At 45.3% G+C, this 26,293-nt stretch overlaps 1 protein-coding gene across 13 annotated transcripts in view; it reads right to left on the bottom strand.

Moving 5' to 3' along the window:
- Positions 1-26,293, bottom strand: part of AGAP1 (ArfGAP with GTPase domain, ankyrin repeat and PH domain 1) — a 324,467-nt gene that overhangs the window by 69,189 nt on the left and 228,985 nt on the right. For 11 of the 13 annotated variants that reach the window (XM_071418328.1, XM_071418329.1, XM_071418331.1 and 8 more), the window contains one exon: positions 20,912-21,073. The exons of the other annotated variants lie outside the window; for them this stretch is intronic. In XM_071418328.1, coding sequence (XP_071274429.1) covers positions 20,912-21,073 — 162 coding nt within the window. The remainder of the gene's footprint in view (positions 1-20,911; positions 21,074-26,293) is intronic. 13 annotated transcript variants of the gene reach the window in all.

The following is a 26,293-nucleotide window of genomic DNA, read 5'->3' as shown; positions in this document are numbered from 1 at the left end:
CCTTTAATCCACATCATCCACCCCACTGCAGAAGGGAAGTTCACACAAGGTAAATATTGGATTTGCAGGGAATGCCCTGACAAAGGCAGGAAGGCTAATTTATTATTTTATAATACTATATTATATTAAAGAATACTATACTAACTATAATAAAGAATAGAGAAAAGATACTTACTGAATGCTAATAATAATAAAAATAATAATAAATATAAATAATAATATATCATAATAATAAATAAAAAGATAACAATGAAAACTCCTGACTCTTTCCAGAGTCCTGACACAGCTAGGCCCTGATTGGCCAAAGAGCCAAAACAACTCCCAGCAGAATCCAATGGAACAATCACCTGTGGGTAAACAATCTCCAAACACATTCCACATGAGCACAGCACAGGAGAAGCAAATGAGATAAGAATTGTTTTCCTGTTCTCTGAGGCTTCTCAGCTTCCCAGGAGAACAATCCTGGGTGAAGGGATTTTATCAGAAAATGTGACTGCCACAGGTAAATAAAAACTGAGGGACACAGAACACACAAACTCCTAATTTGTGTATATCTAACATAAAAATCAGTTCTTTGTGACTTTGCACCACTTGTGAAAATGATCAGGAGCCAACCTGCCAGAGTTGGGTGTTAATTGTTCAGCACCACCCTGCTTGTGGTGCAACATCTCCTGTGAGAGTAGGGATTCCTCACTGGAAAAATCCTGCTTGGAGCTATTCCCTGTGCTTACTTCCCCCACAAAGTGCTCAGCCACATGTGATGATTATTTCTCTACAATCCTGAATGATCATGCAAAGACAGGGGAATGATTTAGGCTGGAAAAGACCTTTCTGACCATCTCCCTTTGTGCCTGAGCTTCCACATCACCCTGCACTGACAGAGCAGGAGACTCCCAGTCCCTTGCCTTGGCTAAACTGGAAACCACAGACCTGCAGGTGTTGGGTCCTTCAGTATGAGGAGGACAACCTGAGCATGGAGGGTTCACTGGAACTCTGAGTTTGGCAGAAGTTCCTACCCAGGAGTGCAGCCACAGCACCCACAGGCTTGGCTGTGTCAGCAGGAAATTGGACAGGACATGGGGGAATGCTTTAAAACAGAGGGAAATTGAGATATTGGGAAGGAATTCCTCCCTGTGAGGGTGGGCAGGCCCTGGCACAGGGTGCCCAGAGCAGCTGTGGCTGCCCCTGCATCCCTGGCAGTGCCCAAGGCCAAGTTGGGCAGGGCTTGGAGCACCCTGGGATAGTGGAAGGTGTCCCTGCCATGGCAGGGGTGGCACTGGATGGGCTTTAAACTCCAAACCAAACCAAACCATTTTAGGCTAAATCTATTAATTTGCATTTTAGAACTCCTCAGAGCCTGCACAGGTAAACCTCATAGCCACCTCAAATGGGACAAAGCAGCATGGAATTCTCACAAGGAGTTGACAAACTTCCAGCTGATCTCCCCAAGCAATGCTTACTGCACAGTCTCCATCTCTTTGGGGAAGGAGTCTTGACCCAGCTCTCTTCCTAGGGAGAAATTCAGTACTGAGACATCCCATGGGAACAGAAAAAATCTTTCCAAGGGCAGAGAAAACATTTTGTCTCCTCTCCATAGCCTGCATTTCCAAGGGCTTCCCTCACTGGCGTTGCTATCACCTATGGCTGCCTTGGGTGGGGCTCCTCAGATTTGGTGTTAATTTGCACAATACCAGAGAAAAAATGTAAAAATCATTAGGTGGAAAATGTTTGTGATTTGCTATTCCTCAGCATCTGCCCAGATCCATCCAGCTCAGGGCTGTGGCTGCTCTTACATGAAGGTTGTCATCCCTGTAATTTGACTTTTGTAATTTGACTTTTTTTCCCAAAAACTGTGGTTGCTGGAAATCCCAGGGGAGCTGCTGTGGTTAGTGCTGGAATGAAGTTGAGAAAAGGAGGATGGGATTTGCTGTTTGGATGTTTTGAACATTAGGCAGGGCCCACACAAACACCACAAGGGACCAAGCCATGAATTAAGAGACTTGTGCCAAAGTTGTGCTACCTTTCACCTTTCCAGCAAAACCCCGAGTACCAACTCAGATAAACATTAAAGAGAAACATGAAATCCTGAATTTCCATCAGCTGCTGGTGCCACAGGCTCCCTCACAAGCCACAGCTCTGAGCTGTTCACCACTGACTGGCTCAACCCCAATGCCTGTTACTGATCACTTATTGAATAATGGAAGTGACACAACTGATAAAAGGTTTCAATCCTGGAAAAAAATGATTTATAGGATTTCACTCCACTGGCACTGTTATTTGTGTGACAAATGGTTGGACAGACACCAGTTAATCTCCACACAACTCCAGCTCAGATGTGGCAGCTCCTGCTGGAGCAGCCAAATGATCAGGCCCAGCTAAGAACAGAGCCACGCTGCTGGGAGGGGCTGAACGCTGGCATTGCACCCAGCATGAGCCCCAAACCAATGCACCCAGAGGATCTTATTTTATTTTTGGGGCTGCTGGGGCAGGCAGAGCATGGCTGGGATGAGGAGTATCCTGTAAAAGCAGCAAGGTGCAGCTGGGGAGAGCAGCCCCGCTCCTGCAGTGCAGAGATGAAATCACAAACACCAGGGAGGCATCAGAGATCTCAGGAGGCTCCAGATCCTCCATGGATTCTTCCTGATGGCCAAAGCTGAGCTGCAGCACCACCCACAGCTGTCCAGGCTGTTATGTGGCAGTGTAACATTACTGGGAGCTGCAAATCGCACCTTGCTGTCAAGGCTGTAATGTTGCAGTGCAGTATCAGTGAGAGCTGCAAATCCCACCTTGCCCTCAGCTGCTTTTGAGGCAGAATAGGCCAGGATTTCACCACCTTGAGAAATGAATGGAGTTGAAAATTTACAAGCAGCACATCACCAGCAGCTTTATCTCACTGATTGTATCAGCAGCATCCTGCTCCCTGTAGAAATCAGACCTATTTTATCATCCACTCCTTCAAAAGCAGCAAACCCCTCAGAGTGCTGAGCTGCCAGGAGTCTGCATTATTCTCTTAGGTTGCTTTGCAGCTTTGCACCCCAAATCTGCCATTTTTCTCATTCAAAAAAAATCATTTCCACATCTATAGAAATCATGCTAGCCCCTGCCATGTGCAGGGACATCTTTCACCATCCCAGGCTGCTCCAAGCCCCAATGTCCAACCGAGCCTTGGACACTTCCAGGGATGCAGGGGCAGCCACAGCTGCTCTGGGCACCCTGTGCCAGGGTCTCAGCATCATCCCAGTGAAGAGTTACTCCCAATATCCCACCTAAACCTGGACAGAGAACAGAAAGCCCCAGCAGATGAATCTCTGGGTTGGCCACAGAAAGATAAGAGCTCAGTTTGCACACAGGAGAACATTCAAGAGAGGGGGATAAGAGGACCTGATAAAGAAGAAGCAGCAAAAATTTTCTTCAGAAGGCCTAAAAGATCTCTGGAGTGGTAAAAACCCCACAGGCTGCACTCCCAGTAGCAGGAGAAATGCAGATGGAGTGTGAAGATGACTGATTCCATGGGAAGCAAGGAAAAAATCCCCCTTCACAACTGCTTCTTGTGATCTCAGGTCTAACTCGGTGTATTTGCTCTTGAAAGATACTTGTTATAATGTGGCATTAAAAATTGCTCAGCTTCTTATCCCCTGACAATCTCCTGTGAGAGACTTGGACAACTCTGTTACTGTGCCAATGGAAATTAAGTTTCTAGGCAGATTACACATCAGCCTTCCCAGGATTTCACACTGGATCAGTGTGAGGTTAAATAACACACAGATTCTTCAGGATCCCTTCCCTCTTTCCAAATTTCCAACTCCAGCAATATCCTTTTGGGATTTTTCCAGTCCTCTGTAACATTCTCACAGCTACAAGATCCCTTCAAAATTCTATGACCTTTCCACGTGGAGTTAACTTGCAGGTACAGAAATGGCACCAGAAAACCCCACAAAACACCAATACAAAAGGACTGCCAAAACACTGTGCAATCAAATGTAATAAAGCTTGATACAGATTATTTCCTTCAGTGGGCATAGCTGGACTTGCTTGGTGGGCAAGAACAAATGGGTCTGGCATAGAAAGTGAGCATGAAAAACCAGGTAAAACAAGGTGCAATCAAAAGACAATTTTCATGAGGAAATCAGAGTTATCAGCCAGACACTGCACCCCTGGCTTCCCCCAGAGTGGCAGAACTTTGTCCCCAGGTGAGCTGTAATGTCACTGAGAGGATAAAAACCCCTTAAAAATGCTATGCCAAATACAGTCAGCTTTTCCTGCTTGGGATGGAAATAAACTGGATGTGCTGAAAACTTGTGAGTAATCAATTTATGCTCTGGAGCTACTGTGAGTGGCAAAGAGGAGAACCTCTCCTCATTGATTGGTGCAGCACAGGGAAGCAAATCCACCCCAAAAATGGAGGGGAAATATGAACCCTGTCCCCAGAGATGCACAGCTGGGACAGAAACAGGCACTTGGAGGGAATTTCTTCCACCTCTCTATCTCCCAGCATTCCCACAGCTCTCATTTCAGCCTAGTCCATCCCTCCCAGCCCCTTGCAGAAGTGGTTGGACTTCTGACTAAAATTGCCAGCATGGAGGTGCCTGGCAGTACCTTTTACTTGCAGATTAAAATCTCCATCATGCCTTTCCACAAAGCTCTTTAGGAGAAAAACAAACAAAAAAAAGAGATTATTAAAAAAAATAATGTTGAATTTGCCCATCAAACTGGAGTTGATGTGTTAGGACAGACCCACAAAAAACTGAGCACCCAGTAGGGACTAAGAGCCAGGAGGTGACAATTCCAACATGTGTGAGTGTGGCACTGCCTTCAAATGACAAAACCCCTTTGTGTTTCACAGGGTGTCCAGGATCTACTTCTCCCTGGAAGGATAAGTGGAATGAACAAGAATCCTCTGAATGTTCCTTGTATATTCAACATCCTCCTCCAAGCAGGACCAAAGCCCAGCACAATTCTCAAAGAGATCCAATGTGCTGCCTTCTTTGCTGCTCAAAAAACCCTCTTGGATTTTATTCTGGCTCTGGGGGACAGTTTATGTCAATCTTTTCTTCTTCTTCTTTTTTTTTTTTTCCCAGAAGTGTTGCAGGTTAAACTTTGTGCCTAACAACCCTGACAGAGTCCCTTCACATTTTTTACATGAGCTATTGAGTAGCATTATGACAAATTATGGGGCCTGATGATATAGAAAAGGAACATCTCCTCCACTCAGAGGCTGGGGAGGAAATCAAAAGACTGAAAGAAGAATTCCTGGCCAAAAAAAACCCAACAAAAAAACCTCAGAACCATGTGGGGAAGCAGCAAGGTTCATTATGGGCAGATTATTCATGACTCAGGAGTTCATTATTAATGGATTATTTACAAGTATTTCCAATGGGCTGTCAGCTGTTCCTCTGGGAATAGCTTTTCAATAATATCCACAACTTAAAGAAAGAATGATGAGCTGTATTGATATTTTTATTACTAAAGGCAGCAGGTAATCATCAATATGTTTAAGAGAAAAGCAAAGACCTATTTCCAACCTCCTCCACAGTTATTTTTACATGTCATAACAGCTCTGGGCATACCCTGTACTCTTTAGTTAGTAATAAATGACAGGGCTGCACTTAAAACCTTGTGTACATGGAATTCTGTGGAAGCAGATCCTGATGTTCTGTGACTCTGGGATTCTATGCAGACCTGCTCTGTTAGTCCACCCTTAAAAATAAAATAAAACAAAACAAAACTAAACTAAACTAAGATAAAGTAAAATAAAATAAAATCATGTCTAAGATCACACCATAAATTGAAGCCCAGGTCTCCTCTTCCATCCTTCCAGTACATACAAACCTCCCCATCATTCCAGTACATCCCATTCCTCCACAGGTTACCAAAGCTCAGCTCCTCACTTCACATCTGGGATCCCAAGTTTAACCATAAGCAGTGGTGACCAAATTATTGAGTTTGCCTGGACAAACCAGTGTCTAACTGTACACAGAGAGACTGAGAAATAAAGATTACAGCTGACAAATCACAAAAAATTTATCAATTCTCACATTCTCCTTCTAATCACTATGGATCCTCACACCAGAGTCTTCAGGTAATCTGGTGAGCATTAACTTACATTTTACCTTATTATTAAAAACATTAAGCACATGTTAATCTATGATTTATTACAATTAGGTTTGTTCTAATTTAATTAAACACTGAGGCCTCTTAAGTATTCTATGAAGCTCAGGTATGTTGCCTGGCAAGTGGGGTGTTTCTGAAAATAATTTTTCAGGAATCCTCAGTGATATTTCAGAGATCTCCAAATGGGAACTATTACCCCAGATGAGAGCTTAGTTTCAGGATGAAAATGTACATTTAGTCACTGGGTAACTACTGCCAGACTTCCTTCCCCACATCCACCTTTCCAGGCTCAGATTGCTGGGTCACTCCTGTGTGATAAACACCAGGTCTCACCATAAAATGGTGTTTATTTACAATAAAAAAGAAAAAGCAAGCAGTTATTTCTGACTGCCCACTCAGAGCCATGCACTGAACGGTGGCCAGCCAACCAAGAAGTGATTATGTGTGTGACAATGCTGATGTGAGCCCAAAGTAATAATATTGCTTCCAATTTTAAGGTTAAGTAAACCATGAGCTTCCCTTTTATGTATAAATATGTTGGTTCAAGCTGGAAGTTGTCTGGAAAGGGACTGGATCCTTTGGTGTTTTGTTTTTTGAAAAGCCCGTGTTTACGATCATCACAAACCAGCATCACCAACAACTTTCAAATGAGGATTTAAATACAAAAATATCCTTCTTTAAAAAACATTTTCCCCTTGAAAAGCTTGCAGGACCCCTGCACACTGTGCATGCAGGCACTGGAGTCCCAAAGGGAGGAGCAGAAGGAAGAGGGAGCCAAAACAGAGTCTTGGAGCTCCCAATTCCTTGTCAAGGGAAGCAGGGGCAGAACCACTCCAGCCTGGCTGTGTCACCCATGCCCAGGGAGGGCAGGACATGGATTCAGGACATGAGGATCTCTTTTTGCCTTCCTTTGGAAGAGAAGCTGCTCTGAGTCTGTATATGCTGAGCTCTGTGTGCTCATCCCTGTGCCAGCAGCCAGGGTTTGCCTACCCTGAGAGGGGGGAGCTTTGGCTCTGGTGCATCTTTGGTGGCCAAGTCATAACAAACCTCAAGGGAAGCTCTAAATTTTTTTCTCTTTGAAACAGAGCTGTTGGGTTTTGTTCCAATGAATTCGGGTTCAGCTATTGTCTGAAACTCCAGATCCTGGTTTTGGGGGGATTTGTGCCTATTTTGAGGTATTTGCTGAGCTGTGGGTGCTCATCCCTGTGCCAGCAGCCAGGGTTTGCCCACCCTGAGAGAGGGGAGCTTTGGCTCTGGTGCATCTTTGGTGCCCAAGTCATAACAAACCTGAAGGGCAGATCTACATTTTCCATCTTGGTCTCCATCAGGGAGGTAAAACCTTTGGAAAAGTCAGCTTTTCAAGGGGAGGAATTCTCCCTCATTGGTTCTGTTGACTCTGTTGCAGTGTGGGCTCTGTTGGAGCTGCTGCCTGTGGGAATCTGTCTTGGAGCTGCCAATTCCTTGTCAAGGGAAGCAGGGACAGAACCTCTCCAGCCTGGCTGTGTCACCCATGCCCAGGGAGGGCAGGACATGGATTGGGAGCAGTGGGGGAGGAACCAAAGCCATGTCAGTGCCTGGAGAGCCTAGGGGGGCCAGCAGGGCCACAGCACCTCTCATGGGATGAACCTGCCTGGGGACAACCCAGAACATCCTTTCTGTAAAAATCCTACAGCTGTTTCCCACATCCCATATCCAACATCCCACTCCCATGGGAGATCTGCCATGAGCTGTGATGTCCTTGTCATGTCCCTGCTGAGCAGGGGGTGTCACCACAGAATCTGTTCCCTGATTGCCTCTTCCCAGCCCTCAGGTGAGCAAAACCACAGATTCCCACAGGCAGCAGCTCCAACAGAGCCCACACTGCAACAGAGTCAACAGAACCAATGAGGGAGAATTCCTCCCCTTGAAAAGCTGACTTTTCCAAGGGTTTTACCTCCCTGATGGAGACCAAGATGGAAAATGTAGATCTGCCCTTCAGGTTTGTTATGACTTGGGCACCAAAGATGCACCAGAGCCAAAGCTCCCCTCTCTCAGGGTGGGCAAACCCTGGCTGCTGGCACAGGGATGAGCACCCACAGCTCAGCAAATACCTCAAAATAGGCACAAATCCCCCCAAAACCAGGATCTGGAGTTTCAGACAATAGCTGAACCCGAATTCATTGGAACAAAACCCAACAGCTCTGTTTCAAAGAGAAAAAACCCACCAAGGTAACTTTTTTTTTTTTTTTTTGCTGTGATTTCTGCTCTGGCCCTTAAGTGGGATGTGAGAACTGATTTGAAGAAGATAAAAAAATTTTAAAAATAAATTAAAGCTGCTTTTTTAGGGATGGGGCTGGTCAATTTGAGCTTAGTTTTAGGGAAAAAACGAAACTAAATAAACAATCCAAATAAAAGGGAAGCAGTAGAAGAGGGGCAATACCATGAGGGGGGCATTTAGTGGCAGAAACACCTTCAGGAAAGGCTGGGAATTTACAGAACTACAAGAATTCCAGGCAGATGGAGAAAAATTGTACTGATTAATGGCAATAAAAATTTGGGGTGATACCAGAGCAGAGTTTTAATTGCATTTTTCCATCCCCTGGCACATCCCAAACATAAGCTCTTGATTTGATGCATGGATAATACAGCATTGTACTCCAGCTTACTATAAAGTAAAAAGCTATAAAGCTCATCTCTGAGCCACACATGCATCCAAAAATTAGGAATTGCAGGATATTCAAATGGGAGAAAGCAGAGTGGTGGCACTGAGCAAGGAGCATCACTGACAATCAATTCCCTCCTCTGGCACCTGGAGTTCCACAGGCACGGATTTTTTTTAAACGATTTTATTTTCATTTGAAGGGCTCTGAAGGAAGGAAGAAGTGACATTTTCATAGGGGAGAAACAAACAGCAGCCTAATCAGCCTCTGAGACACGAGGATCTGAATGAAGGAGCTGGCCAGTGCCCCTCTGCCTGTTTTAAAGGCCAGGGATTTATCCTCATTAGGGGATAAAACCAGCACAGGAACGTCTTTGGCTTCGCACCTCCCGACGTCTGCTGGCACGGGGGCCAAAGCAGAGCCATGTTCTGGCAGCCTGGAGGTGAAACTGCACGAATCCCTAAAAGCTGAATGCTGATCTGCTGTCATTTAACATGTGCTCAACATGTGTGCTCAGCAGCAACTGGGAATGAAATATCTTAAATATTATCAAACGCTACATCATTAAATAGAAATTAGATGGAAACAGGGGAAAGCTAAAAATTGACTAGGAGTTCAGCTCCTCTAAATGGCTAATACGGCCATTTTTCACCTGAAGCCCTCTCCAATCCAGTTTTGCCATTAAGCAAAAACCCAAAGAAAGGTAATCAATTCCAACTAAAAAGCACTTCTCCCGCAATGACTGCACTTCAAACCCCTGGCTGGCTGCCAGCCTCCCCCTCCCCAGCCCCAGCCAACAGCCATCAATGTTTCTGACTATCACAGGAGCACGAGGGGCCATGCATAATTGACTGGAAGATGGGCTAAAACTGTGCCCAATCAGTGTGTGATCAGAGCCGTGTGGAATATTCAGCACCACTTGATTACACGGCAGCGCGGCCTCGGCCGCTCTCCTCATGAAATCTCTTCAAGGTCCAGAGTACTGTAATAAGATCATTACTGTCAAGCGCTACCAATCGCAGCCAATGAGTCTTGGGATAGGAAGTCATACTTCACAAGCTCCTCTGGTCTTCTTTTTTTTTTTATTTTTTCTCCCCCTCTCCCTCTTTTTTTTTTTTTTTTTTTTTTGTATTTTACTGCGTGTTGAGGCAGCAAGGCGACGAGGTGACAGATAATGATCACATCACTGTGTGGCAACTAGAAAGGCACTTTTAAGAAAGAGCATAGAGAAATCAGCTTAAGAGAAACTCAAACAAATTTTTTTTTTTAAGGGCTTTTTCTTTTCCCCCCTCAAAAATTAAATAGAATTAGACTGTGCAGTATTCTCCTTTCATGAATTGTGATTTAATGTCATTGAATTTAATCATTTGATAGATTTTCATATTATCCCAAAGCCTATTACCTCACAGACAAATGGCCAATTTTCTCCAGCTCACGCTCACAAAAGAAACCTTTATTAATTTTTTTTTTTTCTTTTTTAGAGTCGGGGGGGGAGAACTGGTGGAAAATGTCAATGATGAGGCCTGTTCAAGTTTCCCTTTTTACCTACTGCTTCCTGGAGTTAGACACCACATATGATGCATAACATCTATCACAAGTAACTGGTCTGTAAAGAGAAAGGTGGAGGGACAGAAAACAGGAGATTAAAGCACAGGGTATAAAATAAACATAACAGCAAGCTCAGCACTGAAACCTCACACAGGGCATGTACATCTACAGTGAGGACTTCAGCTGATGTAAGGCTTAAAACTTGACAAAACAACGTGGGTTTGAAATGACTGACAAGCCAGGGGCTGGAAATAAAGAGCTCAGCATTACTGCTGCAGGGATGACATCAGTACCACAAAGGATGGGAACTGGAACAGCTCCAGTCATGCCTTTGAACTGGAGAAGGCTCCAGGGGTGGGACAATTGCTGAAGGGGAAGGGAAAGTCCACCCTGCCCACATCTCCAGCAACTCCCACCTACAGCACCTCCATCACCTCCTCCAGGCCTGGCACCTCCCATCATCTCCAGCAGATTAAATCCCATTCCACGGCATTTTCCACTTGGTGTTCCTATGGAGAACCCATCCTCATGGATTTGTGCCCTTTCAAACACATTCCACTGGCACACTGCTCCTCCAACCTACCCTTTGCATGAAGGTTGAATCCCAGAACAGTTTGGGTTTGGAGGGGATCTCAAAGCCCATCCAGTGCCACCCCTGCCATGGGCAGGGACACCTTCCACTAGCCCAGGCTGCTCCAAGCCCTGTCCAACACTTCCAGGGATGCAGGGGCAGCCACAGCTTCTCTGGGCACCCTTCTCCCCTCAGAGGGGAGAATTCCTTCCCATCATCTGACCTGAACTTACCCTTTCAGTCTGCAAGCCAATATATGCATATTCAGCCATATATTTAGTACAATTGTTCATATTTATCATCACTCTCCTCAGTTTTGGACGTGCTTTTAAAAAGATATCACAAACACTTTGACAAGGAATCAAAACAATAAGGAGCACAAATATTTCTTGATTTACAGGTAAATATTTCTTGACCCATACTAAATCCTTAATTGACTAAAATGTAGGGGTTTGCAACTAAAAAGGAATTAATGACCTGTTATTGTTCTGTATGTACCTCTTGATTACGAGCTCTTATCAGCCAAGTGCTGATATGTTTAATAAGCCTTGGGTAGATCAGACATGACACAATCCCCCTTGAATTCCAGGACTGAGCTATCCATGGCAATCCTCCACAAGCAGGGCTTCTGCAGGGAATTATTTAGGACTTGCACCCTTTAAAGAAAGCTGTTTCCCACTGGTGGGACAGTTCCAACAAGCAGATGAGCCAAAGTGCACAGGCGTCCTTCAAGAACTAGATCTTCCTTCTACACCACAATACCCTCTTTATTGAAATTGTGACAATTTGCCTTGAGAGATGAACAGGAGGACAAAGTTATACTGAGCACCTGGTTTTAGCCTTTTCACTGGCTGTAGCTTTATCATACATGATCACCCAATTTTATGATATTTTAATTTAGGTATATAGGCTTATAACAAAATGCAATTGCCCTACACTCCAGAAAAACTGGAAGGCACTTGAAGAACAGACATTTTTATTTAAGGAACAGAACTACCAACCTCTCTAGCAGGATTAACATTTCACAAACACTCATTGCTACCTCTGCAAACATCACCTTATGGACATGAGGAACCGTTTTCATAACCAAGGGGCAGTACCATGTGTTTGTGGTACTGTGTGAAGCTGGCAGCATGTTGCTGAGGACACTAATTACCCAAAGCCAGAGAAATGCTAAGGTGTCACTTGTTTTTATTCAGTTACAAAGCTGCTCAAAACTTCTTCCTTCCCCAAAAAATCAGGCCAAATCCCAGCATGGCACTGGATACCCAGCGGGCTTTCCGCTGTCGCAGTGCTCAAAACGGGACTAATTTTTAGGGAAACTTTGAAAAGAAAATAAAGTTCAATAAAATAAAAATGAATTTTCTCTCTCTCCAGATGTGCCAGTGTGTGCAACCACCACCAATTCATCCCAGGCCTCATCCTCTCCAGAATCCCTTTTCCTGCTGACCACCACTGTGACACTTTTCCTTTCAACCAGGTGGGCGGAACCGGCCGCCTCCACCGACCCCGGCTTCTGAAGGGAAGCAGGAATCTTTCAACTTGTTTAGCCTGCAATGAAGTGGGTTAAAACAATAGATGAGCTTCACCTCCCTTGTCTTTCACTCCTCAGCATCAACATAAGTGCCTTGCAGCAGCAGCAGCCCTTTCATGTCAGGGAGGCTGTGGCAGCCGAGGCTCGAGGATTCCCAAGCAGTGACCTTTCTGCCTTGGTTGAAAGCCAGGCTCTGAAGATTCGGGCTGGATTTTTTAATTTCTGCCCTCCTGCCTCCTCCTGCACAGCCCTCTGCCAGGACTGAGCTTCCTGGGGGTGAAGTCCCAGCTGCTGGCTGGAATTAGAGCCCAGGAGTGTTTTGACAGGAAGAGGTGATAAACTCACAGATGCCCAAACGAGTGTCTGGCATTATAGACAGCAGATATGGGCACACACTGCTGGGGCTTCTTCTTCTTGAAGTTCTCTTGCAGGCAGGAAAAACACAGCTAGGCATTTTGCTCATTTGTAATGCCAACTAAACCCTAAGACCTGCTTTGTTTTGGGAGGTTTTTAAAGAAATTGTTTCCTAAAAAACAGCTAGAGCAGAGAACAGTTGGTCAGGGAGGCTTACAACTCTTTTGAGATAATCTACAAACGAAGGATGCAAATACTTAACTAAACACACTCCTAAAATCTCACTGAAAGCAAACTCATTAAAGCCTAGGTTTAGAAAGTGGGGCTTTTTTGTGTCCAATATGAAATTCAGCAAAATGTCATTTGCTGAAGTTGCTGAAATGTTTCATGTACAGGAAGACCACACAAATGACACGGTGACCAACAAACTGTACACAAAGAGAATTCAGCAGTAACCCTAAATGCATTACAAACCTATTTAAACCCCCCAAACTTCCTAGGAATCTGCTCATCCTGCCAACCCCTCCAGTTCCAAATAAATGCTTCTTTTCTTCATTTAGCATTGCAGACAAAATGCCACTTTTGTATCCCTCTCTCCTTAAGCCCTGAATATTTTTCAAAACTATGAACATTTACTTCCTAAAACTTCAGGCACTTAAAGAGGCCAGAAATAGAAGCAAAACCTGCTGTCACTAAACCCTTTATCAGAAGGTGCACAGAAATACTGCACAACAGGATGGGAACATACTCCTCTTCTGTGTGACTTGGGTCTGCATTTGGGATTTTATTTTAAATTTTATATTTATGTCTATAGTTTTTAGAAGGGAAAAGTTTAAGATACCTCTTATCATTTTAAGGAGAGTATAACTGAAAAAAAAATAGGGTATTATTAAGGAATTACTATTTTCCCCTCCTGATTCATGCCCAGACTTTGTGTTGTTGCTGTACCCCAATCACACACAGCAGGCTGTAATTATTGATAGCTGATATATAGGGACCAGCTAAAATAATTAGGATGGCAATATCACCAGGAATAATTTTTGTGGCATTCCTTCATGGGCAACACCTGTTTGCTGTACATTTAATTACCCTCTAATGGACTGCAAGCTCGTTCCTTGAAGAAGTTTTGGTGGCAGCTCAGTTCTGGGCATCACTTCAAGCAACACAATCCATCCAAGGACCTCCACATCCAATGGATTGGATTCCAAAGGTTACAAACTCTTTAATAGGTGAGTGCTTTTGCCCTTGCTGCAGCTGCAGGTCAAGATATTACATTTCAGAGAAAAGGCAGTGACGACGCTGTGGCTTTTTGTGCTGGAAAGGTTTGTGAACATGCTGTCCTCTGACAATGTCAGAAGGTTTCTTCCAGACCATAAAAAGCAAAAAAAAAAAAAAAAAAAAAAAAAAAAAAAAAAAAAAAAAAAAAAAAAAAAAAAAGAAGCAAAAAAAAGCAAAAAAAAAAAAATCTATCTATCTATCTAAGAGCAGCAAGTAAAAATACCCTCCTTCATCATGGTGCTTAATTCAGTGCATGATGAGTAAGTATTAGCATTAAAAATGTCAAGTTCATCTGTCAAAGGAGGAATTTGCTCTCCCACTTTAGCTTCTTGAGTTGTTTCCACTAAACTTCCAAAAATCCCAGATGACTTTTTTTTTTTTTAACATGCTTAGAGAGATAGAATTTTTTAGTTCAGCGTGGCCACCACACTTCCTAAACACTGCACCCAAGGAAATGTTTGTTAAAATTGTGTGGAGGACACCACAATGTGGTACCAAGAACATTTAAATCACCTCCGGGTATGATGCCAGCAGGCAAATCACCAGGGTGCTCAGGAAAGCTTAGGGTGGGAGGCTGCAGGGGAAATACCCACAGCTTTTCCATGCATTTCAGTGACCCCTGTATTGCTTCTGGTTTTTTCACTTAAAAGAAGCAAAATTTCAGGTGTTATACAGAGAACTGCATTTCTCTAATTCACCTTGTCATTCTGGTTGTGGGGTGGCTGAAAGGGATACAGGGAGACACCAGCTGAAAGCACTGATGGTTTTGCTTATTGCTAAAAGAACAAATGAGAGGTGTCACTAAACCTTTTCCACAGAAAACAAATGAATATATTTTAATTTCCTGCATAACCAGGGCTCATTTTCAACACACAGTGACACATAACGTGTGTTTTTAAAAAACAAGGGTTTTTAAAAGATTTTAACTTTACCAGTTTACCCAAGGAAAATAAAAAAAAAATAGGATTTCTCAGTAAAGTGGGGTTCATCCTTTAGCTAAAAGCCAGAAAGTGTAAACCTGGAGTTGGGGCTGGACTGCACAGAGCACCAGGAAAAGCAATTACTGCACAAGGGGCAGAGAACAAATACCTTTGTGCTAACAAAACAGTTCTGAGAAGAAACATAAAAGGTCCTTCTTTGTCCTTCAAAACCTCTTTAGAACCAAATGATGAAGAAGAACATGGCTTTCAGAGAGTTTGGAAAGTCTCCCTGCAGTTGCTGCTCACCCTTGCTGCTCCTCAGGTGCCGTTTCCCAGCTCCAGCTGCGCCCACGGAGCAGAGCTGGGGGGGTTTGCCCCAAGATGCTGAGACAGGAGATGATGAATTCTCTTCCCTGGGAGGGTGGGGAGAGGCTGGCACAGGGTGCCCAGAGCAGCTGTGGCTGCTCCTGGACCCCTGGCAGTGCCCAAGGCCAGGTTGGATGGGGCTTGGAGCAGCCTGGGACAGTGGAAGGTGTCCCTGCCCGTGTCCCACCCCAGGATGGGCTTTGAGGTCCCTTCCAACCCAGCCCAGTCCATGATCCTTTGGTTTTCCCAAGGGAAGGAGTGGATGTACCCATCCCACTGGGATGTGGTGGTGCTGGCCCTACAGCACACACTGGCTGGATCTCCTGTTAATGAAAACCTTGGAGAGCAGGGATGGTCCCAGTGCTGAAAGGCAGCCTGGGGCTTTCCTAAAATCCCAGAGATGGATGGAGGGGAGGCAGGCTCAAGCTGGCACAGGCATCAAGCTTTTAAACTAACAAGAGTAAGAAAAATAAACACTGGGAAAGATCTTTCTGTGAAGAGCATTTCCAAGAAAGCTTTTTAATTTTTCTGCTTGTTTTCCAGCTGAAAAGCCTTCCTATTATCCCTGGCTGTTCCAGGAAGTGCAGCAGCACAAGGGGACCCAAACAGATGAGGCTCTGAGCAGCCATTCCTCTTTGAAACACAGCTCTGTCTAATCCTGCTCTGAGCAACTTCAGGCAGCATGGTGAGGAAAAAACTGCTGCTTGCTGGCACCTTGCCTAATGTAAGCATTCCTGCTGCTACCCTCAAAAACACCAAGGGATTTTTTTTTCAGTGACAAGTTCAGCACAGAGAACTGAAAAACTTCTCCCTGGGAAAAAAAAAAAAAAATCACAAGAATCTGATTTTCTGAGATAGGAATGGAATTTTAATTTTCCTCCAAGCGCAGTGCAGGTGCTTCAGCATTTGTGTTGCTGTGAGCATTGTCTCAGAAAAGCTGCAGGAAGATAAACCAAGTGAGATGAAAGAACCCATCCCAGAAAGAGAGGGCTGTGCATGTGCAGATAGTGTGGAGAGAGAAGAATCAGCGTGACCTTTATGGAAGGGCATAAAAGGGATGAGCATCAGGCCTTGGAATTGGTGAACCAGCCTGAGCTCAGTGTCCATCATCATGATATCTGAATACTTGGGCAGAGGTCAATGATCAAAGCAGGCACGTTCAAGGAGGGGAAAAAAGCCCTGCAAAGTGCAGCAAAAATGCTCCAGTTTGCTGAAGACCAGATTTAAACCTCATTGAACACCTCAGCTTTGGTGCAGACGAAAATGAAGGAATTCAGAATTCCTGTTTGAAAGCTGACACTTGAAACGTGCCTGGAACCAAAGGAAGGCAACACAAAATCTAGAATTACCCACACCATTTAACTCTGATCCATTGTACCTGCCTGGGAACAGCGACTGCAGGAGGATCCTCCTCCTCCTCCTCTGCACAAGGAGCCCAGGATTTCCAGGAGGAAGGAAGGAAGACCATGGGTTCTCCCACAATTCCCACCACAGGCTTCTGGAGCCAATTTGCAGCATCTCAAACACTTTGATCAAAGTGTTTGCATCTCCCAGAACACCTTTGATGGCCTATTTTGGATTTTTGGTCTTCAAAAGTGCAGTAATCCTCTGAGGGTGCAAATCTACGTTATGGTGGGGGGAGAAAAATCCCCAAGGGAATTTTTTAGGTCACTGGACAGATTTGTAGCCAAGTACTGGAGAACAAGGAAATAACTGGAAGTGAAAACAGCTTTGAAGTGCAAGACAGATGTGGAAACCATAGAATCATGGGCTATCCAGAGCTGCAAGGCACCCACAAAGATCACTGATCCAACTCCTAGCCCTGCACAGACATCCCAACAATCTCACCCTGGGAGTGGTACCCAAACCCTCCTGGAGCTCTGGCAGCCTTGGGGCTGGGACCATTCCCTGCACCCTCTGGGGGAAGAACCTTTCCCTGAGATCCAACCTAAACTCCTATGACATTCAACTGCTTGGAGAGAACACCCAGAACAGCCTGAACCTGGCTGGAGTTGAGGATCCTTGAGGCCTTTTCCAACCTCAACGATTCGGTGGCTCTGCCTTGCACCAACACAACTCCCAGAAAACCCAAAGGCTGCCAGGATTTGGGCAGAGCAGCCCCCCCCAGCCTTTCTGAGTCTTGCTAGGATGTCCTTAGAGGCAATCTCCAGCCACTATCACTCTTTGTGAGATGCCCTTCTCCTAAAAGGACAGGGAGCTGGAGCACGCCTCATTGCTTCTCCTTCAGCTCGCGCTGACGGACGAGGCTGCCTGGCCTCGCTGTCAACCATCCCCTCCCAGCCCCGCCAAGGATTCCAGGATTCAAGGACCAGCCAGATTAACTGTCTGCTGAAGGCTGCCCAGAGCCCTGGCATGCCCAGAGGAAAATCCTCACTCTGCTCTTGTGGCCAAAGTGCTGCTTTTCAGCAGCAGGGCTGTGCTTGAGAAAGATGGTGAGAAACGAAAGAATTTAACAGCCACAGAGGCTCTCCTGTGTGGCATTCACATCCTCTGAAAAAATCCATTCAGCTAGGATTGTTCTCCTGGGAAGCTGAAAAGCAGCGAGAGAGGCCTCAGAGAAAAGGAAAACAATTCTCTCATTTGCTTCTCCTGTGCTGTGCTCATGTGGAATGTGTTTGGAGATTGTTTACCCACAGGTGATTGTTCCATTGGATTCTGCTGGGAGTTGTTTTGGCTCCTTGGCCAATCAGGGCCAAGCTGTGTCAGGGCTCTGGAGAGAGTCAGGAGTTTTCACTGTTATCTTTTCAGCATTCTGTAAGTGTCCTTTCTGTATTCTTTAGTATAGTATAGTATTCTTTAATATAATATAGTCTAATAAAGTCATAATTAGCCTTCTAATAAGATGGAGTCAGATGCATCATTCCTGCCCTCATTGGTGGACCTGCATTTTATGATACTCCTGAGACACAACTGGCAAGTCCTGAATAGAACAGAACACTCTTCTCTTCACACAGAAGAGTGAACCTTCTGCCTCAGAAGACATGTGAGAAGAGGCAGGTGACAGGAAGCTGATGGGCTCATGCAGAGGTACAAACACTGTAAAGGAGGGGTTGGCACTGTTGGAGAGTGTCCAGAGGACGGGATGGAGCTGGGGAAGGGTCTGGAGCCCCAGGAGGGGCTGAGGGAGCTGGGCAGGGGCTCAGCCTGGAGCAAAGGAGGCTCAGGGGGCCCTTGTGGCTCTGCACAGCTCCTGCCAGGAGGGGACAGCCGGGGGGTCGGGCTGTGCTCCAGGGAACAGGGACAGGAGCAGAGGGAACGGCCTCAGGCTGGGCCAGGGCAGGCTCAGGGTGGACACTGGGGAATATTTCTTCACAGAAGGGGCTGTCCAGCCCTGGCACAGCTGCCCAGGGCAGTGGGGGAGTCCCCATCCCAGGAGGGATTTAGTGGCACCTGGGGACAGGGATGAGTGGTGGCCTTGGCAGTGCTGGGGAACAGTTGGACTGGATGATCTCAGAGAGCTTTTCCACCCTAAATGCTTCTACTCCCTTTGAGCTCCCTGGGTGTTACTGAGCTGCTGCTTGCCAACAACCTCCTGCCTTTCTGGAAGCACACTGATCCCATTTCCATGAGAGGGGACAGTTTTTGAGTTATAGCAAGAGGATTTCAGGTAACACAGTGTGATGCTGGAGGAGGAGGAGAGGAAGAGGAAACAGAGGAGGATGAAGGATGGACTCTGCAATCAGAACAGGGACATCAGGGACAAGAGAGCCACGTGCAAACTGCTCCCTCTGGGTCTGTGCCTGCAGCCCAGGACCACACAGGCTCCAATGCCTTGTGAAAACAATCTCCCCAGGAGAAAGAAAACATACACCTATTAACTGCTCAGAGAGAGATTTTTCAAAGGCTCTCGATATCCAGCTGGTCTTGATTCATTTTGACTTCAACAAAATATTCTTGGGCCAATGGTGAAAGCTCTGAAAAATCCCCTCTGTAATTTGCCATTGAGGTTTGAAAATAAGTGGTGTAAAAGGGTTTCTTTAAAAGAAAAATAAAAAGAAAAGGACAAATTAAAAACGAAAGGTTGAACTAAAATTTGGCTTCGGGCCATAAACTAGGGGGAAACTAACAGCAAAGATAGTTAAATGACTGGAAAGAGAACACAACAGGAGCTGTTATGAAAAAAAGCTGATGGCTTTTTAAAAAAGGATTTGTATAGATAGCTGGAGAAATAAATTCCGGATGTGATAGAAGTGCAATTGAGAAATTAAATAAATGGAAAATAAGGATGACTAAGTAGTAGTTAACATGCCCCTTCTCAGTTGTATACTATTATCACATCTATTTTTAATGTCTCTTCAGCTGTCTGCAATTGTCATCCTTTTTTCAGAACTTGTTCCAACATTCTTTGATACTGAATTAGCTGTTTTTTACTCTCTCATGCTTACAACCACATCTTTTTCTTACTCAACACTCCCCTTTTCCCACAATGCTATTCCATTGTCTCCCTTTTTCATCTCTCCTTATGTGTTGACTCCCCAGTTTCTGAGCCCTCCAACCACCCTTGTTCATCTTTCTTTTTCTGGAGCTCTTTTGGTTGAATCCTAGCATGTTTCTTTTCTTCTTTTCTAAAGCTGCAAGCATGTTTTATATCATACCTGGCTCCTGTACACATTGTTACCCCTTCAGAAGGGCATTGAACAGCTACAGCACCGTGGCAATAGTAAGCTAAACTAAGGGAGAAAAAGAAGATCTTTTTGGCTTTTGCTTTCTGGCTCATAGAAAAAAAGAACCCAAACATTTAAACTCTCCCCTTTTCCCTTTTATCCTCAAATAACACAAGCTTTCCACAAGCAGCTGAATATTCAAACAATGAGAGGCATCAGAAGTGTTGGCCATTCTAGAGCTCAGGATGTGCCTGAGGAGATGTGATAACACAAGATTTAATAATACTGAAAAAAATACACAAGTTCTGACGTGATCTGTGGGCTAGGGAGTGAATCTGAATTTTTCCTCCTTGTTAACCTTCCAAGTGTGCCTCTTCCTTACCTCAACACCTAACGATGCTCCATATTAACTTGGGGACTCTGATTTATTAAAAAAAAAAAAAAAAGGTTCTAAACACATTGCAGGCAGCTGAATTCACCACTGTGATGCCTCAGCTACTTCAGCTCCATCCTCACAAGCTCACACTTCAATTTGTCACAACTCCCTTTCCCCCGTGCATTCAGAGCCAAGGCTGGTGCTTGTTACCCTGATTTTTTAAGATTTTCTAAGCCTTCTCATGTTTACATTTCTCCTCCATAAAAGAATACAAAACAATAAGTTATTTACACTTTCTGTAAATAACTCATTGTTTTGCATTCTTTTATGGAGGAGGAGAAATCTGATGGACTGTTGGTTTGTCCAGTGTCATTGGAGAGGTGACACTGTCACCCCCCAATCCACTGTCACTTCTGGAAATCTATAAACGTTGGGGTCAAAAATGAAAAAATTCACTTTTTGCCTTGGAAGAGCTGTATGTATGTGTCATGTTATTTTGTGTCCTACAGTGACAGGTGCTGAGCTAACAACACTCCTTGGAATGGCAAAATGTTCAGAATTCAGCCTTGGATTTTGAGTTGGGACCTACCCTCAGCCGTGCCCGAGATGCCATCAGCTTTGAAGTTGCTTGTGCTTTTCTTCCGGCGGTGCTTCTTTCTGTTGGCGTGGGGGGAAGGAGGGGGGTCCAGCTTGGGGCTGGTGGTGCTGGAGATGCTGGGGCTGGAGCACACTGAATCTCCCAGGCCCGTGTCTGCAGCAGAAAAGATCAAAATGCTGTGAGATTGAAAGGAGGTGATTGTTAGAATCCAAGCTTACAAGCCCTGGCTGTCGGCAGATACGTTCTTGAGCTCCTTAAGGAGACTCTCTAAACAATGTCCGTTGTTTTTTCCAAAAAACTGATTCAAGTCCTCTTAGATTAACAGGACTCAGCAGCAATTTTAGGGGCAGGCCAGCTGGAATGCACAAAAACAATGGGAAAGCACTTTATTGCTTCCAATTCCTCCAAAGATCTTCCCTAGCCTCAAATTAATTTGTGTAGCACTTGGACATTTTAATACATAAACAGAGATATCTCTGGATCCTCTGGATGTTCTCGGCTGTCATTAATATCAGACAGACACCCACTGAAAAGCTGGTGATGGCAATAAATGTGGAAAATAAGGTAGGTAATGTGCACCTGGTACAGGTAATAACTGTGTGACAAATTCCTACCTGCTCCTCACTTCCTACCTGCTCCCAAGGAAAATAAATAATCCCATGTTACTCTGCTCAGTTTCCTGCTTTATTAACTCCAACAATTTTAAGAACTTGGGTCCTTCCACATAGTAAATATTCAAGTAACCTTAATCCAGGATTTCCCCCCAAGGTTGGTAATATGATTTTTGTTTAATTACTGGCTTGGTTTGGATTTTAATTATAAAATTCCACATAAAACCTACACTTAAAGGAAAGTGCTTGCTATTATGGAAAGTGAAGCCATTTCCAGAACCTTGCTTAAATACCATATTGCACCTTAGTGCAGTATCAGGACTGCATTTATGTGCCATATCCTTAAAATCTCCCAGACAGATATTCAGCAAATACATTCCCATGATTGCCTTTTGGGGTTAAATACTTGGTGATTGGTTTCAGAATAGCAGACACAGGGAAAAAGAATAAAAATCCTTATTATAAAGCTTATGTGTAATAACAGGAGTGCATTTAACTTAATATGTCAGAAAAATATCAAGCCAAAGATTATTAAAAAAATAGCTTTTGATTCTTTTTGCATAGTTAAATTCCCACAGAACTGCCTGTTTGACAAAAGCCAACTTATTTTGCTTTCTTTTTCCTCCTGATAAAGTTTATTTACTAATTACCCCCTAAGCACAGTTGTGCTCTAAGTTATTAGTGGGGGATAAATTATGTAGCTAATTGCCTGGCAAGAGAGACCAAACCAAACATTAATCTTTATATTAAGGATTTCTGTTCTTTTCCCTGCATCCACTAGCTTGAAACCAGTTCCCAAGAATTTAACCCCAAAAGGGAATCATGGGGATGTATTTACTCTGTATCAGTGTAGGATATTTTAAGGATTTGACCCACAAGTGGTGCAAGTGGCAGAGTTTGCTGTCTCTCCAGGAGAGGAGGGAGGCAAATCCAGGTGAACATCCTGGTGGGAATTCTCTCAGCCAAGGGGACAGAGATCCATGGCACAGAGAGAAGGTGCAGAAGAGGGTGCCAGAAACACAAAGGCATGAGCACAGATGCACTGGGGTTTCTGCCAGCCCCCAGGAGTGATCTCCAGCTTGACTCTGGAGGTTTCCAATGCTGATACTTCAACAGAAGGAGAAAACCCCCAGGTTGCCCAGAGAAGCTGTGGCTGCCCCATCCCTGGGAGTGTCCAAAGCCCAGCTGGAAGGGGCTTGGAACAACCTGGGACAGTGGAAGGTGTCCCTCTCTGACGTGTTAGAACCAGGTGATGCTTAATGTTCCTTCCAACCCACACCTTTCTGGGATCCTATGATTCAAAATGCTTCACTTCTCCCCCACCTCATTCCCAGCTTTCACTTTGAAACAATCAAACCCATCCGAGTTCTGCACCCGCAGCATCAACCACCATGCCCTGCACCCATCAAACGGTGAAAAAACCCCACAATCCTGAGGCAGCACCACAGAATACATCCTGTTAAAACCCATCAGGCTACATCCACACACTGGTGGCAGCTCTGTCTAATTTCCAGGCCGTAAATCCCCCCAACAAAACCTGCTGGAGAGCTCTGAAAAATGAGGGACGTACGGGGCTGACGCCTGGCGTCGCAGAGCTGAAGAATTAACCTCCCGTGGTAAATCCTCGTCATCCCCAGCCCCTTCCAGGTAATAACCTGCTGTCCTTGGGTCAAACTGCTCTCAAGTGGGAGCCTGGAGCTCTCCCTCCCCCTCGAGCAGCAAGGGAAGGTTGGTCCCTCATGAAGGGAGCCGAGTTGGTATCGCCGGCGCGCCGCTGCCCCGGATCCCCAGCTTCCGAGCCCACCCTTTGAGGATGGGAGTTATTGAACATTGCCCTGGTTTAAAATATGAGCAATCAAAAGGCACTGGGCTTCCACGCTGTGCTCTCCCATTTCCCACTCCTTCTCGTGCCTGACAAGGTATTCTTCAAATTGAAAAGAGGGCTCCTGAAAGCTCGGGCTTGGGGAAACTGTAAATGAGTTCAGGCTTCAGCCCGCTGAATGCAATTTCATCCTCCTGACTGAATACAAATAATGCATTTTATTTGGTATCAATTACCACGCCTGAGAACAGACGACCACTGCTGGCACTATTAAATATATATTTAAAAAAAAAAAGAAAAAAGAAAAAAAAAAGGTGGTGGGGGGGGAAAAAGGCAAGGATAAAGGCATGGCAAATTAAAAAAGCAAGCGCCTCATTACTCCCCATCTCAAGCAGTTTTGACAGAGGCACTGGAACTCATAAGCTGCGTTCCACTGGGCTGGGATGGGCTGTTTTGCAGCCATCCCGCACGCTCAATGTCAGCCATTAGTTCTTCCCAATCGGGCATCAATGTTCAACACACACCCGAAAAAATATATAATACTGGTAATAATAATAACAATCTGCAGCCTCTCCGAGCTTCAATACTTGAAGTATGAGTCAAAGCAGCAGTTTCACTTTTCACTCGGGAAGCTGACAAGCATGACTAGAGGGGGAATAAAATAACATTCAGTTCGCATAAATATCAAGCGGGCTGCTTGAGACTGATGGGCCAGGAATGTATTCTTAGCCATCATTCTGGCAGACAGGCCCAAGGACACTCATAACTTATTTTACAATCATTTAGTTTCAGCTCAAGTGGAAAACGTGACAACTTATCTCTGCTGACAAGATGCCATATCGAACCTTACAATTAACTCTCCCCCGATTATCTGCCCAGCCCATCATTAGCTCTGTGCCTCTTGATGGACTGCAGGGGCACAGCTTCCCTTGATGATGGTCATCATTTGCAGGGTGCACAGCTCCATGACACCACACCGAGGACAAAACTCACCCCTTGCCATGGAGCTGGGGTTGTCCTGACCAGCACAGCCTCGTTTTTTGTGACTGCTTTGAAGTGATGAGCAGCAAAGCGCTGCTGGAAAATGCTTTCTCCCCCCAAGTGGAGCATCCTCGTGTTTCAGCCCACGCCTGCTGCTGCTGCAACCTCCAGGAGTGAGGCAGAGATGCCCACGCTCTGTCCCAGCTGCCAGGAGCCTTCCTCGTGCCCTCCATCCCTCCCCAGCGCCATGATTAACTCCTTCAGCTGGAAGGGACAGCTGACACAGCCACAGCATGGAATTATTTGGCTTGGAAGGGACCTTACACCCCAACTCCTGCCATGGGACACCTTCCCCTGTCCCAGGTTGCTCCAAGCCCTGCCCAGCCTGGCCTTGGACACTTCCAAGGTGGTGGCAGGTGTGTAAGTATGTGTGGTATCTCACTCCATGCCCAAAAGCAACAGGTGACCCTTGGTGACCAAACACCCCTCGAGTAATGCAGAGATGGGACATAAAAACCCCACCCCTCTGCTCTTCACATGGTCATTTTTCTCTACAGGTGCAGGACCTGTGGATTAAGACAGAGACTGTTCTGCTTGTGCAAGTCCAACCCTCATTCGTGAGAATTTACCAAACAAAACAAAAAAGACAATGCAGCTTTTACTCCACAAGGCAAGTGCCATGTCTGCCTCTCTCCAAGATCCATTTTGCAATTATGGTCATGAGAGAAATTCCTTTCAAGTATGACAAACTGTGGTAGAAGAAAGGAGGGGTGGAACAGAAGAAACACTTTGTCTACAACTACAACCCAGAGTCAAGAGACAGAACATTAAATGAACACCAATCCTCAGAAGAGTCAAGAGCTGTGCTCTTGTGTTGTACTGGGCTTTATTTGCTGTTTGAAACAATTTCATATCCTCTCCCAGTGTTACAAATATTTTGTAAAAGGTAACAATTCCCACTTCCTATCTTTTCTATTATTTTGCTATTTGGAAGCTGGAGGTGATGGACAAATGGGTCTCAAAGACAACTCCATTTGTGCCCCCTAAGGACTTTGTGAGTGTCCTCCTGGATTTGAAAAGGGTGGAAAATTAACAGAATCATCACTGAATCACAGGACTGGAAGTGACCCAATAGACCATCTCATCCCACCCCTGCCATGGGCAGGGACACCTTCCACTAGCCCAAGGTGCTCCAACCCTGTCCAGCCTGGCCTTGGGCACTGCCAGGGATCCAGGGGCAGCCACAGCTGCTCTGGGCAGTGCCAGGGCCTCACCACCTCCCAGGGAACAATTCCTAATTCCCAATATCCCATCCAGCCCTGCCCTCTGGCAGTGGGAGCCATTCCCTGTGTCCTGTCCCTCCATCCCTTGTCCCCAGTCCCTCTCCAGCTCTCCTGGAGCCCCTTTAGGCCCTGGAAGGGCTCTGAGCTCTCCCTGGAGCCTCCTCTTCACCAGATGAACACTCCCAATTCTGAGCTGTCTGAAACTCAATCCAAACCCAGACTGTGCTTCCTGGTGCCCCTAGAACAGAAAAACAACTACCTTGCATCCCAAATTCCCAAGCCCCTCACCAAACCCATCTGAGATACGACTCCTTCAGCACCTGCAGCAGAGGTGCAGGAGATGCCAGCACAGGAACCAAGGAGGCCAAGGAAATGAGAGACAATCAGCCAGGCTTAGCACCCCAGGCCAGGGTAAAGGAGCTGGGGGTGGGAAAAGCAGGAAAAGAGGCAAGGTGTGAGGGACGGGAATAGCACAGCACAAAGGCTGGGACACAAAAGTCCCAGAGCGGAGCTTCGTCGTTGGCCCACGGCTGCTATTCTCTGTGTCACACACACAACCCTCTCTCCTGTGTAACCATCTGCAGAGGAACCAAGCATATTCTGACCCCTTCTATCCCCGTGCCTTTTGATTTATTTCATATTTTTGTCAAATCACCTATTTACAAAAACTTGAAAC

This window comes from Agelaius tricolor, unplaced genomic scaffold (assembly GCF_023055355.1).
Source record: "Agelaius tricolor isolate 1412-34295 unplaced genomic scaffold, bAgeTri1.0.p SCAF_83, whole genome shotgun sequence".
In the NCBI taxonomy this organism is placed as follows: domain Eukaryota; kingdom Metazoa; phylum Chordata; class Aves; order Passeriformes; family Icteridae; genus Agelaius; species Agelaius tricolor.
Note: the sequence above shows the minus strand (reverse complement) of the source record. Positions and strands in the feature narration are given on the sequence as shown.